The sequence below is a fragment of the Melospiza melodia genome, chromosome 19 (genome assembly GCF_035770615.1).
Source record: "Melospiza melodia melodia isolate bMelMel2 chromosome 19, bMelMel2.pri, whole genome shotgun sequence".
NCBI classification, from domain to species: Eukaryota; Metazoa; Chordata; class Aves; order Passeriformes; family Passerellidae; genus Melospiza; species Melospiza melodia.
The window spans coordinates 7313666-7327467 of NC_086212.1; the positions used below are offsets into that span (position 1 = coordinate 7313666).

At 45.6% G+C, this 13802-nt stretch overlaps 1 protein-coding gene across 5 annotated transcripts; it reads right to left on the minus strand.

Annotated features, from left to right (window-relative positions):
- Positions 1-42: 42 nt before the first annotated feature.
- Positions 43-12338, minus strand: TTPAL (alpha tocopherol transfer protein like). 5 transcript variants are annotated; one of them, XM_063172248.1, is made up of 6 exons: positions 12243-12338; positions 11750-11924; positions 7139-7591; positions 6213-6406; positions 4696-4806; positions 43-3957 (listed from the first exon to the last, which is right to left on the minus strand). In XM_063172248.1, exons 3-6 carry the CDS (start codon positions 7575-7577, stop codon positions 3682-3684), a joined length of 1020 nt encoding a protein of 339 aa, XP_063028318.1. In that variant the 5' UTR covers positions 7578-7591; positions 11750-11924; positions 12243-12338; the 3' UTR covers positions 43-3681. The 5 variants fall into 5 exon arrangements, with proteins under 5 accessions (XP_063028318.1, XP_063028319.1, XP_063028317.1 ...); XM_063172249.1 differs by having other exon boundaries at positions 11750-11930; positions 12243-12258; XM_063172247.1 differs by lacking the exons at positions 11750-11924; positions 12243-12338 and adding exons at positions 8880-8894; positions 8953-8997.
- Between the last annotated feature and the right edge of the window lie 1464 nt (positions 12339-13802).

The window sequence follows — 13802 nt, forward strand, 5'->3', positions numbered from 1 at the left end:
TATCCCAACATGACACAAGACAAACATATTGAAAATATCAAATGAGCAGCTGTTACAATGTGTTTTAATCACCCAGTCATGCATCATAAACTTACACATTTTTGACAACTTTGTATTATAAAATGCAATATAAAAATAAATTTTATCAAAATAAGATGTACACTTAATCACCCAACACCTCTAGGCTCACATATAACAGAAAGCAAAATTAATATTTGTATAAGACAATGATTAATTCAAGCCAAAATGGTATAAATTTAACAAAATGATACTTAAAGAGATTTAATGATACAAGATTTAACAAAAACAATACTTCAGCCAGTTCCTGAAAATACCTCAGGGCTCATAACATCCATTTACAAGAGTATAAATTCAAGTACTTGTATGTACAGTTTGCAGCTACCTTTTGTGCCACCTAATGCCAATGCAGTTCAAGTATCCTTCCTTATTATCTGTTGGATTTGGCAGGGATGGCTTATGTACTGGAAAAGGCATATATAAGCATGGAAAACAAAGTTATTTCAAGTGTGAAGAAGGAAAAAATTGGTTGTAGTGCTGTAAAAACAAAAAACCAAGCAACCCCCAAGCAAAAAACTACCCCTCCTATAAGCTTTTCCTAGCTGTTCTCTTATCTTGCAGATAAGGAGATCCTATACATGACACAAAAGTTTAATTTTCCAAACATGAGAAGTTCTGGGAACAAACTGATGTCTTTGCTACTAAGTGCTAAAGCTCAAAGAACATTCTCAGCTCTGCAGCCAGGCACACTTAAACCAGAGCTGTGCTTGCTGTAGGACATGCCAAGCACTGCTCTGAGAGACTTCAGGGTTAGAGACACACTCAGTGAAGCTGCAATTCCTGCCTCAGTTCTAAAGGCAAGGAACAGCAAATCAGAAATAACAGATCCTGATAAAGCCTGGCTTAATTCAGCATCCTGACATCCACTGCCCAGGAGCCAGCTTTAAGAAAAAGAAGTTCTGGAGGCACAAGACTGGCACTTTTCAGCACTGGCAGGTGTGGTGGTTTAACCCCAGCCAGCACCATGGCTGCTCATTCACACAGGGCTACACCAACTCCTATGAAGAAAATTCTACCCCAGCCAAACCCAGCAAAACCCTAGAACCTCATTTATTATGTTTAAATCATATTCTTTATTCCTAGTGAGCAGAGGAAAGAAGAGGGTGAGGTGGATCTATTCTGCCTACTATTTAAGGCATGCAAGAAAATATAAAAGCCTGAAAAAGGGTGAGTTTTGTAGAGGTTCCTCAGCCTTCTGCTGAGCACCACTAGGTTTATTTCTCTTTGAAGGACACTAAACTGAATTTTGAATATCCATCCTCCCTCTCTAACAGTTACATAAGGAGATGAAAGGAGCTGTTCCTACAGTCACTATAGCCCCACTTCTACCCCTGTAACACAATTAAGGAAAGATTATCAGTGAGGCCTTCATCTCTAGGTAAATGGATCCATTCTGGTTTTTTCAATGGTACATTGTGACTGGAATTAAGAGGCACTAAAACAACAGAGGCATCACTCTTCTTCTAGCATTCAGCAGTGTGGGCAGCCACTGATCTGTCCAAGTCCTGGTGCTGCGTGCTACTGGCTTCTAGGTGGCAAAAAACTGAATTAATTTCTGCAAAACAGAGCATATTCTGGTCACAGAGGTGGAGCTGCCTAGCAGCTCTCTTTTACCTTAAGTAGATGAAAAGGGTAGTTGGTTTTTTCCCTGCACTAAAGGTAATAGTTACCAAAGAGGAGTTAAAATTGACTTGTAAAGGTAAGAAAAATGAGATGCTTTCACTGAGGAAAATTAATCTCTTCCCACCTTTAACGTACAACTGTTCATATGATGAGTTTTCTGCTCCTATAGATTCTGAGCTGCCACACAGAAAAGAAAAAAAGCTTCATGGTTTTAACCTTTTCAGAACCCAGTCTCTTTCTACAATGTCAGGATGACAGGTATGGCATTTGCCACCCTTTAGTTCCAGGATGAGGTCTGCTGCCAGGTCAGGAAGTCATTACAGAAGTCTCCTTTTGGCAGTGCAGTCATGCTGCAAGGGGGCTAAGAGGAAGAAAGACATTCAAAACAGTTTGGCACTTTGAAAAATGAATGTCTGTGATCCTCAAGATAATTTAGTTTTATATTTACAGAAACGTAACTGGTGCCTATAATCACATTTGGCACTAAATCAAGATTTCCTCCAGAGAAAGTGCTCTAGTGATAAGTTCCCAATTAGAAGGGATGGTTTTTTCCACCAAAGAGTGAATTATTTCACTTTGAAGTAACAGACTGTGCTTTCCTCGTCCTCGTGAGGTTTCCTATGTCCACACCATTATAGTGCAGAAAAATGTGTGCAAAGAGTGTGCTGAGAGTTAAGTCAAGACCATTAAATAAAATGAACTTGGGGAGTGGGAACAGCTTATTCAGACACAGGTATCTTACCTGGTTTGACATCAATGTTAGTTCTGTCTCTAGACAAAGACCTAGAAGCACAGGCATACAAGTTATGAGTAAATATCACAGAGATGATTCAAGTCTAACTCCATACAGGAACATGACAACCAAAGACAAAAGAGGTCAACAAAGTTAAAAACCAAGTTTCACAGAAGAGCTGACAAGCACAGTGAACAAAATGCTACAATATCAGGAAATTTAAGAATGTGCTTTTAAAAAGCCTGTCTGCATTTGGCTTCACAGACTTAAAACTCAAATTTAGCCCACAGTAACAAGCTAAAGCAGCACCTTGCTGTCCTACATGAAGTATTGCCTTCTATACATCACATGCCAACTGCTACAAAACCTCCTCACACATCCTGGGTATGAGGTACTTACCCAATTCCTATCTCAAGGAGAAAAGAACTGTCAATGTGGGGAAGTGGCTGACACAGCTTTCTTTTATTTGGTCCTGAACCTCATTATTTGAGGCTGTTGTCCAATCAAAAGCCTTATTCAATGATCTGAAAAACGTGCTGTTTTCTGAAAATGAAGATTGCATCTGCTCTATAAACCTTGGTATAGATGTTATGGTAGTTAATCCATCAGTCATATTTCCTCCAACTGTGAAGAAGTTTAAGAGATGATCTCCATACATGAGTATTCATGAGTAAATTTTGTTCTGTATAAATTTGAAAGAAATATTCACTGAGATATTTCAGAAACACCAACTCACAATCTGAACCACATGACAGAGGACAGGCCAAATTAGACTTCTATGGTTTTAAGCAATCTTCACTACAGAATTATATTTTGCAGGGTTCAAAAGCCATTTTCTTTCTTTCATTACTGGTGTTTGCAGAAGGGGAAGAGACCAGATAATCACAAAGCTCATAAATCATCCTCACTTTTCACCTGCGTGGGGTGAGGACAAGAAACTGTCAAAGCTTACCTATCTGCAATAATTTTTTTCCCTTTATCCTTAGAAAGAAGAGTCCAGTTTGCACCATTCACACAGAGGTTGATGAGCCTCAAGTCTTCTAGAAAACTTGTGCTCTTTGCTTTTACCCTCCCCGAACTCTGCCCTGCCCCCATTGTGCCCTCTCCAGCTTCCTTTGGTTCTACAGTGTAAAGTGCCTCAGCAGTCTGTCCCCAAACTGCGGGTTTAGGAGTAAGGCAGAGTTCACAACATCACCTAGCAGAGCAGATCTTAACTGTGCTGGAAACAACTTCCCTCCTGTGGTTTGTTAGTAACAGTAATAGAGCTGAGGTTTCATCCCTCGCAGGGAATCATCACACTGCTTTTCATCAGCATCCCCACTCACTAGCAGGTCGTGGGGAGAGCTGTCACAGGGCAGCACCAGCTCTGAGAAATCATGCAGGAAATCCTCTTCAGAGGCCAGCAGCAGCTCGTTCCAGGCAGAGATGTCCAGCTTGCCTGCAGTACCACCATACTCCTCAGGAAGGATCACCGGAGGAATGTTTTGGTGAAGGGAATTCAGATCACAGCCATGAAGAAAAAACTGAAGGAGAAAGCAAAAGAGTTTTAAAAGTGCACATCAAACACTTTGCAGCAAACTGCTGGAACAGTCAGCTAACAAACTTATTTTGAGCTAAAGAACAACTTTAAGAAGTGATGTGTTCATGGGCAAGTGGCAGCACAGAACAGTGGGCAGGTACAGTGAGGCACACCAGTGAGAGAAGTCTTGAGACAAAATCCACACCTTGTGCAGATTAAATCCCAGCAAGAAAGACTGGACATGTGCCTGGGCTCAGCTTCCAGATTCAGTTCATCCCCAAGTTTGCTCATGGGATTTAAAGTACTTATCCTTGTGGGCAAAAAAAATCATCCTTGGCAACCACAGTCCTGTGGAGAGGACACTTGTGTCACACAGGACCCTTGCACAAGGGAAAAGAGCAAGGAAGGGGCAACACAGTTCTCCTGTGACACCACCTCATGAACTAAGTGCTACTGGGCCAAATAATCCAACCACAGGGATAATGTCCTGGATGGAGAGCATATGTACTAAAGTTCCACATTAATATTTTGCCAGTATTGAGTTCCTCAAAGTTTCTGTCTCACAGAATTTTACCAACAGGCATATTTTTTAAAATTTAAAACAGAAAAAAAAAAAATGGCACCAACATTTTTCTAACTGTCAAGTATTATAATTTTTCTTTTTTTTTTTTTTTACTTAAGAGTGGCCAAGCTAGGAACTTAAAAACATTAATATTAATGTTAAAATCACATAGATCCTTACCCTGTTTGCAATCTTTTCCTTCAGAAAAGGCTTGATGATTGCAAATATTCCTTTAAATATACGAGGCTCATTTATTATGTTAACAGCCTTTATTCGAATGGGGAATCCATCCTGAAGGGCAAAGAAGATTTTTATAATGCAGTTTAAAAAACATTTGCCACCTTTCTCTTTTTAAAATTTTCTGAGACTGACTGCCAGCACAACCCACTGGCTCCCTAACTTTAATTTGAGGTACCAACATAAACCAATACAGGAGAAATTCAACTTGTTATGGGATTTTTGCTGCAGAAATTTATTTGCAGAAATATTTTTCATAGGCAAATGTTCATGATCACCACTTAAGAACTCAGTGAGGTTTCTTTTCCTTATAACCAGCTCTACATATACAAATCAGTCAGTGCTTGCAGTGAAAAGCAGACAAGAGGCACTGCTGGAATATTTTTCTCCATAGGAACATCAGTGAATTACCTCATCTTTACAGGAGCTGCAGCTCAATAAGGTTGATGCAACACATTTATATTCCACCATCCTTTATGTCCTTCCCCAAGTCCAGCTATTGTTTTGTGAATATATTCCAGTAGGAACAGCAGGACACCCATGACTTTATTTGTACAAATTAAATATGGGCTTACAGTTAAATGACACATTTAGATCATAATGTAAAGGAGTGAGTTCTTATAAAGACCTTTCTTAACTCAGCAGCCTCATCTCCTACACTCTCCTGACTCACCATATCCTTCCTGATCCCCCCATGCATACAATAAAGGATGTCACCAGCTCAGGCCACAACAAAAGTAATGATGGAATGAACCCATTCAAGAGAAGTTTACTCATCTCACTCCCCCAGACTGTATCAACATCAAATGAAATCATCAGACCTTCAGCCACTTTGGCCAGGCTACTCCTGAGTCCTTTCCCCTTCCCATTTTGTCCAGCTTCACTGTGTTTATACCCTTGCTCTAACCTGCTCTCCAACACTTTCCTTCCACACATCCAGGCAGAGCTGTTCTCATTATGTCTTTTGTGCTAAAGAAGCCTCTGCCTTCAGGGCATGGATGGAAATCCTCCTCAAATCACACCCATTCATAAGTCCCAAGTCCTCTTAACATTTTTGCAGCAGCACTTGAGCTGGAGCCTGCATTTGCCCCATGGCTGGCTCCATCTCAGCTGACAGGAACCATTTAAACACCAGGCCATTCCTCACTGTCTCATCCCTAGCTGTAATTCTCTGCTCTCTTTCTTCATTACCACTACCCAGCAGAACTGCTTTTGTCTGTTCCAACTCAAAGTCTGCATTTCTAGTGCAAATTTAGTTTTAGGTATGCAAAAGTCAAAAAAAGGGACAAGTGAGGTAAGTTGGCTGTTAGGGTGTGAGAAACTGGTTGGGCAGAGACTTGTTTAACTCTGCTAATGAAAGCCAAGATGATGACATTTGTGGTGACATAGTCAAGAACTCTACACACAGCAGTAGTCATTTACAATGCACAAGCTTATTTTCCCACCAGTTCAGGTCTTACCTGAAGAATTCCAATCACTTTTTTGGCTACAAAAGGACCAAAATGAGACGCCTTAGATAAGCTGACTCCTTTGTAGTCTGCCAGGATTACAATTCCATTCACCTGGGTCTCTTCGGACTGAATGAGTTTTTCTAAGGTTAAGTATATGGCACGAATGTTCTCAGTAATCGGATAATTACTGGGTGTCCATCTGTCTGAGGTTACAAGACAGGGATGGTAAGTTGGAGAGTGAAGATAAGCTAACAATACACATTCAAAAAAACTGATTTTCTGTTCTCTTGGACTCAAAAGTTACTCTGTTCTTTTGAGCCACAGTTCTAGTTCAGAGCAGCCTTTCTTAAGCAAGAGGTAAATGGCAACTCATGTTTACTTCAGGGAGCAAAGGCAATGCTTTTAAGAACCCCGTTCTCCACCCAGCACAGCTCATTAAAAGCAGTTTCAGCTCAGAAAGAAGGCAGGTAAATGGAAAAGAGGACAACGAATGGAGAGAAATTTACAGCAAGCCTGGCAGCACCAAAAGCACATGAAAAACTCTGATTATTTACACAGGAGTCAGAGCTATAGGCTTTTCTCTCTGCTTACTGTAAAAACAAATTATGAGCTTCTAAGGGTAGGCCATCAGCCCTGTTTAAATTTGAGTGACTGCATAATAATTTTCCTTGAGAAATTATATTTCCTTGAAAATTTTCATCGACCCATTTCACTGCATTTTCATTTTGCCATGACCGCACTTATTGCTGACACAGGAAAAGGAACTGGAATAATGCTGGCTAAGGACCAGCATGTCCCTTCCCCAGTCAGCTTTTCAAATCTGAGAGAGCCCACAGACTCTGTGCAAGTCAGCACTGCCCAGAGCAGAGCAGGGACAGGCTTTTGGCCCAGACACACCTGGAGGACAGGGCACAGACACACTCAGGGCTGGGTACCTGGGCGGATGCACACAACGTGACGTCCCTGCGGGTCCCGGTGAGGCAGCACAGTGACAAAGCCTGACTCCAGGACAGGCTTTATTGCAGATGGCTTCAGGTTACTGAACACCTCTGGCCAGGTCCTCCTGCAGGTGTGGTAGTTCACCAGGAGCTGAAGAGCTCGGTCGTAATCAAACTTCCTGGCTCGGAGGAACCGCAGCAAAAAAGCATCGTCCAGGCAGGTGCCCAGGGAGGGATAGTCCTTGCACACCATGTCCCTGAGGGCCTGCACGTCACGGAGCCTCCACTCAGGCTTCTCCTGCAGCTCCTCCCGGGCTTTGGTAACAAGATCAGGAGACAGGGTACACACATACTTTGGTCGGTCTGGCAGGAGCTCGCTGTCTGATGGAGACCCTGCTGACGGACTTGTCCTGGTGCAGTCGCTGTCTCCTGACATAATGCAGCAGGAATCTGTCAAAAAACAAGTGCTGCATGTGACAAACAAACCCACAGACTTACAGCCACAGTGACTGTTCACATATTTATTATCTTCTGTACTCCCTGTTTCCTAACTGAAGACATTTCCTTTCCAAGAATCAGCACTACAGTCAAGGCACAAGGTTCATTTTAATTCTCCTACCAGGATTAGAAAGTGCAAGTTACTCTAATCTCTTTATCCTACCTAGCAGGTAGAGTGCTACCTTGGAAGAAACCTAACCAATTAAAGTTAAAATACAGAATGGCACAGCTTCACTGCAAAACACAGAATTTAATTTGCTTTAACGTTTACTCCCTATGTCCAGTTGAAATCTAAAGCAAAGCAAAGATCCCAGTTTGTCATGATTCTCACATTTGGTCAAATTACACCCTCTTCTAAGAAGCTCCCCAGAAGCTCCCCCCTCTAAGCCCAGACACAGCCAGGTATTTTCCTTAACTCCTCTGGCAAACACATGCACGTACCAACACCTCTGCCCAAGGGAATGTTCTGAGCAATTCAGGAGGAGCAGCACTCAGGAAATGGCTGCAGTGCACAGACTGGATGAGCAGGTAAGAAATTGCAGACTCTTATGCCGGCACTGCATGGATACTGAGGCTAGTTTAATCTAGTTTTAACTTTTCAGTGTGATGTCAGTACGTCTGATCTGTGAGCTGGAATTCCAAATCCAGTCACAAGTGGACAGAGATGAGTAAAAATTAGAAAATCACAAGCCTGCCATAATTCCTCCAGCTGGACCCGGGGCTGGCAGCGAAACACGGCTTTATTTTGCTGAGCTGTTGGCACTCAGTCACCCACAGCACATCACACGGAACTGGTGCCACAGGGACACTTGTCACCAAAGCCGCCCTCCTCCTGCACTGACAGAGCCCTCAGTGCCCCGCTCACCTTCCCCAGCTGCCCGGACGGCACGGGCACCGCTCCCAGGGAGCGATGTACCCCGGGGCTCAGCCTGGGCCGGGCAGCGCCAACCCCGCCGGAGACGGGCACAGGGGCGAGGGGGCTGCCAGGGACCGCAAAGCTCCCGGGCCCGCACCGACCCGTACTGGAGCTCCGGGGCCCGCAGCCCGCCCGTACCGGAGCTCCCGGGTCCACAGCCCGCCCCTACCGGAGCTCCCGGGCCCGCAGCTCCTGGGCCCATAGCCCGACCGTGCCGGAGATCCGGGGCCCCGCAGCACCCGGCCCCGCAGCCTGCCCGTACCGCAGCTCCCAGACTCCGCACCCGCCCGTACCGGAGCTCCCAGCCCCGCAGCCGGCCCGTACCGGAGCTCCCAGACTCCGCACCCACCCGTACCGGAGCTCCCGGCCCCACCCGCCCGTACCGGAGCTCCCAGCCCCGCACCCGCCCGTACCGCAGCTCCCGCGGAGCAGCCGCGTCCCGGCCCCGCCGCCCCGGAACGGCCCCGGCCGCTCGGAAGTGACGCGCGGGCCGCGCCTGCGCCATGGCCCCGGGGCGGGCCCGCGGCCTCGGCGGGGCCCAGAGGCTCCGGGGGAGCCGGTACCGGTGCGGTTCGGCCCGGGCCCAGAGGCTCCGGGGGAGCCGGCGCCGGTGCGTTTCGGCCCGGGCCCGCGGCCTCGGCGGGGCCCAGAGGCTCCGGGGGAGCCGGCACCGGTGCGGTTCGGCCCGGGCCCGAAATCGGGGCTGCCTCTGTGTCTGGCGGCTGCTCCGGGCAGGGAGAGGGGGGCCCGAGGACGCTCCCTGAAGGGACACCTGTCCTTCAGTGCTACCCCATCCTCTGCGACATCGGCAGCCACTGCCTCCAGCCGAAGGCAGAATTTTATATATATACACACACACATACATATATATATATATACAAATATATATATGTAAATAATATATATATTTTATAAATCACATTTTATAAATACATTTTACACTTGTAAAATACATTTTATATGTATAGAATGTATTATGTATGAAATACACTTTTATTATGTATATATATACATATGTATGTATACATATACATTTAAATACACTTGCATGTACGCTTACATGTACATATGGATAAATGTATGTTATGTGAGTATATAATATATAATATTGTTATATAATATATGTAATTATATAACACAGCAAGTAAATTGACGTATATAATCTATAGATCATATACTAATTATATTTAATATAATCACATATATAAAAATACATTTTATTTTTAGATATATACATATATATATACACACACACACACACATATATATATATGAATACATATATACAAACCAAATATATCCTATATATTTTCTATACAAATACGTATCCCAGGGCCTGTCCCTGGCAGCCTGAGCCAGTGTGGGATCACTGACCAGAGCTAGGGCAGCCTCTGTGCAGGCTCCAGGCAAGCACAGCTGGATGGAAACAGGGCCTGAGAGATGTCCTGGCTGTATCTTGGATTTAAACCACAACAGAAGGACTAAATGTTAATAAAAGGAGAATTTTGGGGTAGTTTGGCTTTGGTTTGCTTTTTGACAGGGCAGAAAACCATATTATCCCACAGGAGGTGATGCCTGGCCTGTCTGCATGGAATTTGTAATAAAAAGCTGGTCCCTCCCAGGTTTGCTGCATTACAAAGGGCTCACGGGGAGCGCTGGGGAGGGGAATGCCACGTTTAACCCCAGAGCTGAAGGGATGCAGAGGCTGATTGTAAAGGGCTCAGCATCCTGCAGGGTGCTGTCTCCTCTCTCGCTGCAAGCCGCGTTCTCAGCCAGGAGAGGGAGTCGAGGATAGCTGGACAAAGAGTGGGAGCCCCAGGAGCCCACAGTGGGAACCAGGGCCCTTCTGCAGTTTACAAGGTTCAGCTCTCATTTGTTTCTCTGCCAAGGGGTCACCCTTCCAAAGCAGAAAATGTTTCAGTGCTGCTGTACCTGGTCAGAGTGATGCCAGCATGGAAACAAATGGAGTGTGTCACCGGTGTCACCTGCACAGAGCTGTTCCAGGGAAGGGGAGTGCATTCATTCCAGCCTGTGCTCATGGTGAAAACCCAGACTGTGACAGTGTTTACAGGGGTCTGAGAATGAGGGAAGAGACGAGGATCTGACTCCTTGTTTCAGAAGGCTCATTTATTATTTTATGATATATATTATATTAAAACTATACTAAAACAATAGAAGAAAGGATTTAATCAGAAGGCTAGCAAGGAATAGAAAAAGAATGAATGATAACAAAGGCTTGTGTCTCGGGCAGAGAGTCCCAGCCAGGTCACTGTGATTGGCCATTAATTAGAAACAACCACATGAGACCAATCCCAGATGCACCTGTTGCATTCCACAGCAGCAGATAACCATTGTTTACATTTTGTTCCTGAGGCCTCTCAGCTTCTCAGGAGAAAAAGTCCTAAGGAAAGGATTTTCCATAAAATGTGTCTGTGACACCAGATCTGGGTGCAACCTGGCAAGCTGGGTCCAGTTTGGATCTGAGTAAACTGGGCCTGTTTGTGATGTTGCTCCGTGCCCTTTCCAGCAGATTTGTGGGATAAATGAGGTTGGAAGGGGCCTCAGGAGGACAAGAGATTTTGCATTGTTCCTATTTGTATTCATACAGCTCCTGGGCACAGAGACATGACAGAAGCAGCCAGGTGGGACCCGGAGTCCCAGGGGTGTGCTGTGGACATGGATCTGTGGCCTCCCAGCTGAAGGCATGACAGAATTACCTGGATCACCTGATCCACCTAATTGCTGATCTGAGAAAAGGCTTCAAAACACCAAACAGCTGGGAAGTACTGGAGCTGCAAACAGGAATTTATGCTAAAGGTTGCAAAATCTGCTTGGAATTTGCACCTCTCAAACAAGGGAGGAAAATTCAGCTGGGAGGTGACAGTTCCAGTCCTGACTGGTTAATGGCTGCTGCAACAGGGTGTTAGGAGTGAGCAGGGATGTTTGAAAGGAGTAGTAACATGTGAATGAAGCTCTGTTTTGGGGAACAAGGAGGGCAGGAAATAAGGGAGAATCAGTAACAATCAATTGAGAGATTTGGACAATAAAATTAGAATAAGAGCAAGAGCCTTAGGCAGGTGAGAGAGAATTATGAAGGAAAGTAGAAATGAGGATATTGCACAGTGAGGAAGAGCTGGAATATAATGAGTGGAAAATAATCTGGGGATTGCCCCCAAATGAAGTGACTGCCTTACCTCAGCTTTTTTATGTGGAGAATGTTGAACTCATGGAGAGCAGTGGGTGGTGAATGGAAGTGAGGGGGTTCAAGCATCAAGCCAAATTGTTGGGGGAGTTTGAAAATGCTGGCACAGGAAATCACAGGAACTGTAGCAAGAGCTTCTGTAATTTGCTCTTCCTGGTGCTGGCATCCTGTGACTAGAAACCAGTAAAGGCAGAACCTGTCTATAAGGAAGTAATAGCTAAAAACTGAAAACAAACATCTAGGAACTGACAGTCCCAGGAGATGTGATAGCTGTAGCCTGAATTTAGATTCTCCTTCCTAGGAAGGAGAGTTTAGTCCTTGTCCACTGCATCAGAAGGGAGAAGGACCTGCTGCACTACATGGCCACAACCCTCCCCAACTGAGGGGGGATGAACCCCACCAACTGTGCCACTCCATCAGGTCCAAACCTGCATTCTTTGCAGGAATTTTTGTCAGGAGTTCTGTTGTGACCTTGAGAACCACACCTGGAGCCCCGTGGGGAATCCAGCCCTTCTCATGTTCTTCTCTCCTATCACATCTGATTCATGCCTTTCTCAGCTCTCTGGGTGCTCCCATGCTCTGCCGTTGTGTTATAAATGAGTGGCTGTTGGTGTTGGTTGATATTTAATGAAGTCCATGTAATACTCTTCACTTATTTACTTATCCTATCCCAGTCTTAATACCCAGCCTGGGAAAGTTATCTTGGCTTCTTTAAGCTTTTCCACCATTAGCAATAAACGTTTTACAGTCTTGGCAAGCTGAGGCTGAAAAGCGAGAGCATGACTTCAAACAGCACTGCTCACAGAGAAGGCTTTAAACTGATATTAAATCACTAAACTGTGCAAACCTAACAGTCCTGTCATAAAGATAATCTGGGAGCAGTTCAGTCCAGGAGGGGCTCTGGTCCTTGGGTTGCAGGTGGAACATCTGGGCCCCACAAACTACAGAACATTTTTTGGGTAACAGCATCAGAGCAGAGAGCCACTTGTGCTGCAGTGCTGGACAAGGTCTGTCTGAGTGCCAGGGCTCCCATCTCACACCTGAGCTGCTCCTCCTGCACCAGTGCAGCAGAATGGGAAGGGCTGGAGGGGAGCAGCAGTCCCTACAAATCACCCCAGGCAGGGCTGTGCCAGGCTCCAGACATGGTGCCTGCCTGTGATACAATCCTCTGTGCTCAGAGGATGGGGTGACTAAGAAAATATCCCCTAAATGACCATCAATATTCCATTCAAAGCCTGGAAGTGTGCATCCTCCAGCACAGGCTTCCATGCCTGCTGTCACCCTGTGTGTGGTGGTGTGAGGAGAGGATCTCACAGATGGGAGCCTCAGCTGGGAGCAGCACACACTGGGCTGCAGGGGACCCTCCCTGCTCTGCTCATGCCCTCCCCAGTCACAGATGGCACACCAGACCCACACACACAGCTATGGAAACAGGCACTGATGTGCAAATGCACACAAATCTGTAGCATCTGCTGCCAAAGCAGCTGCACACAGGCAGGCAGCACCACCCAGGCACACAAAGCTGTGCTAAGGTGCTGACAGACCCCCAGAACCCCAGCGTGTGGTGGGACACACATACACAGCCCAGGCTTTGGGGGAACACTTCCCCTCTCCTTGGCTTTACCAGCCTCAAGATGAGCAGTGTTTTTGCAAAAGCTTGGTGAGGAATGTGCTTGGCAGGACCTCTGAATGTTTTAAATATTACAGGATTTCTGCAGTTTAATTTTATAGAATCACAGAATAACTTAGGTTGGAAGGAACCTTTAAAGGTCATCTAGTCCAACGCCCAGTTTGCTCTGAGCTGAGCATTTCCTTTCACTGCTTTTCATCATGGAGAGTGCTTTTTGGAAGGAGAGCAGCTGTCTCAGAGGCAGGATGGGTCTCTGACAGGATTAACCCTTGAAAGGGGCTGTGATGGGGCTGCCCTGGGTCCCTGGCAGCTTCTCCTTGCAGCCCCTTCATGGCACAGGCTGCAGCTGTCAGAAACACTCAGGTTTGCTCCTGCAAGGAACCAGTTGGTAAATGGTGGAGGAATCCTTCCAGGG

Bases quoted from the DNA above. Each gene is read 5' to 3' on its own strand.
- TTPAL (XM_063172248.1), bottom strand. From the start codon at position 7,577: ATGTCAGGAGACAGCGACTGCACCAGGACAAGTCCGTCAGCAGGGTCT. The intron at 6,407-7,138 runs GTACCCAGCCCT...TTGTAACCTCAG, and splicing joins CGTTGTGTGCATCCGCCCAG to ACAGATGGACACCCAGTAAT. The intron at 3,958-4,695 runs GTAAGGATCTAT...TTTCTCCTTCAG, and splicing joins AGGAAAAGATTGCAAACAGG to TTTTTTCTTCATGGCTGTGA.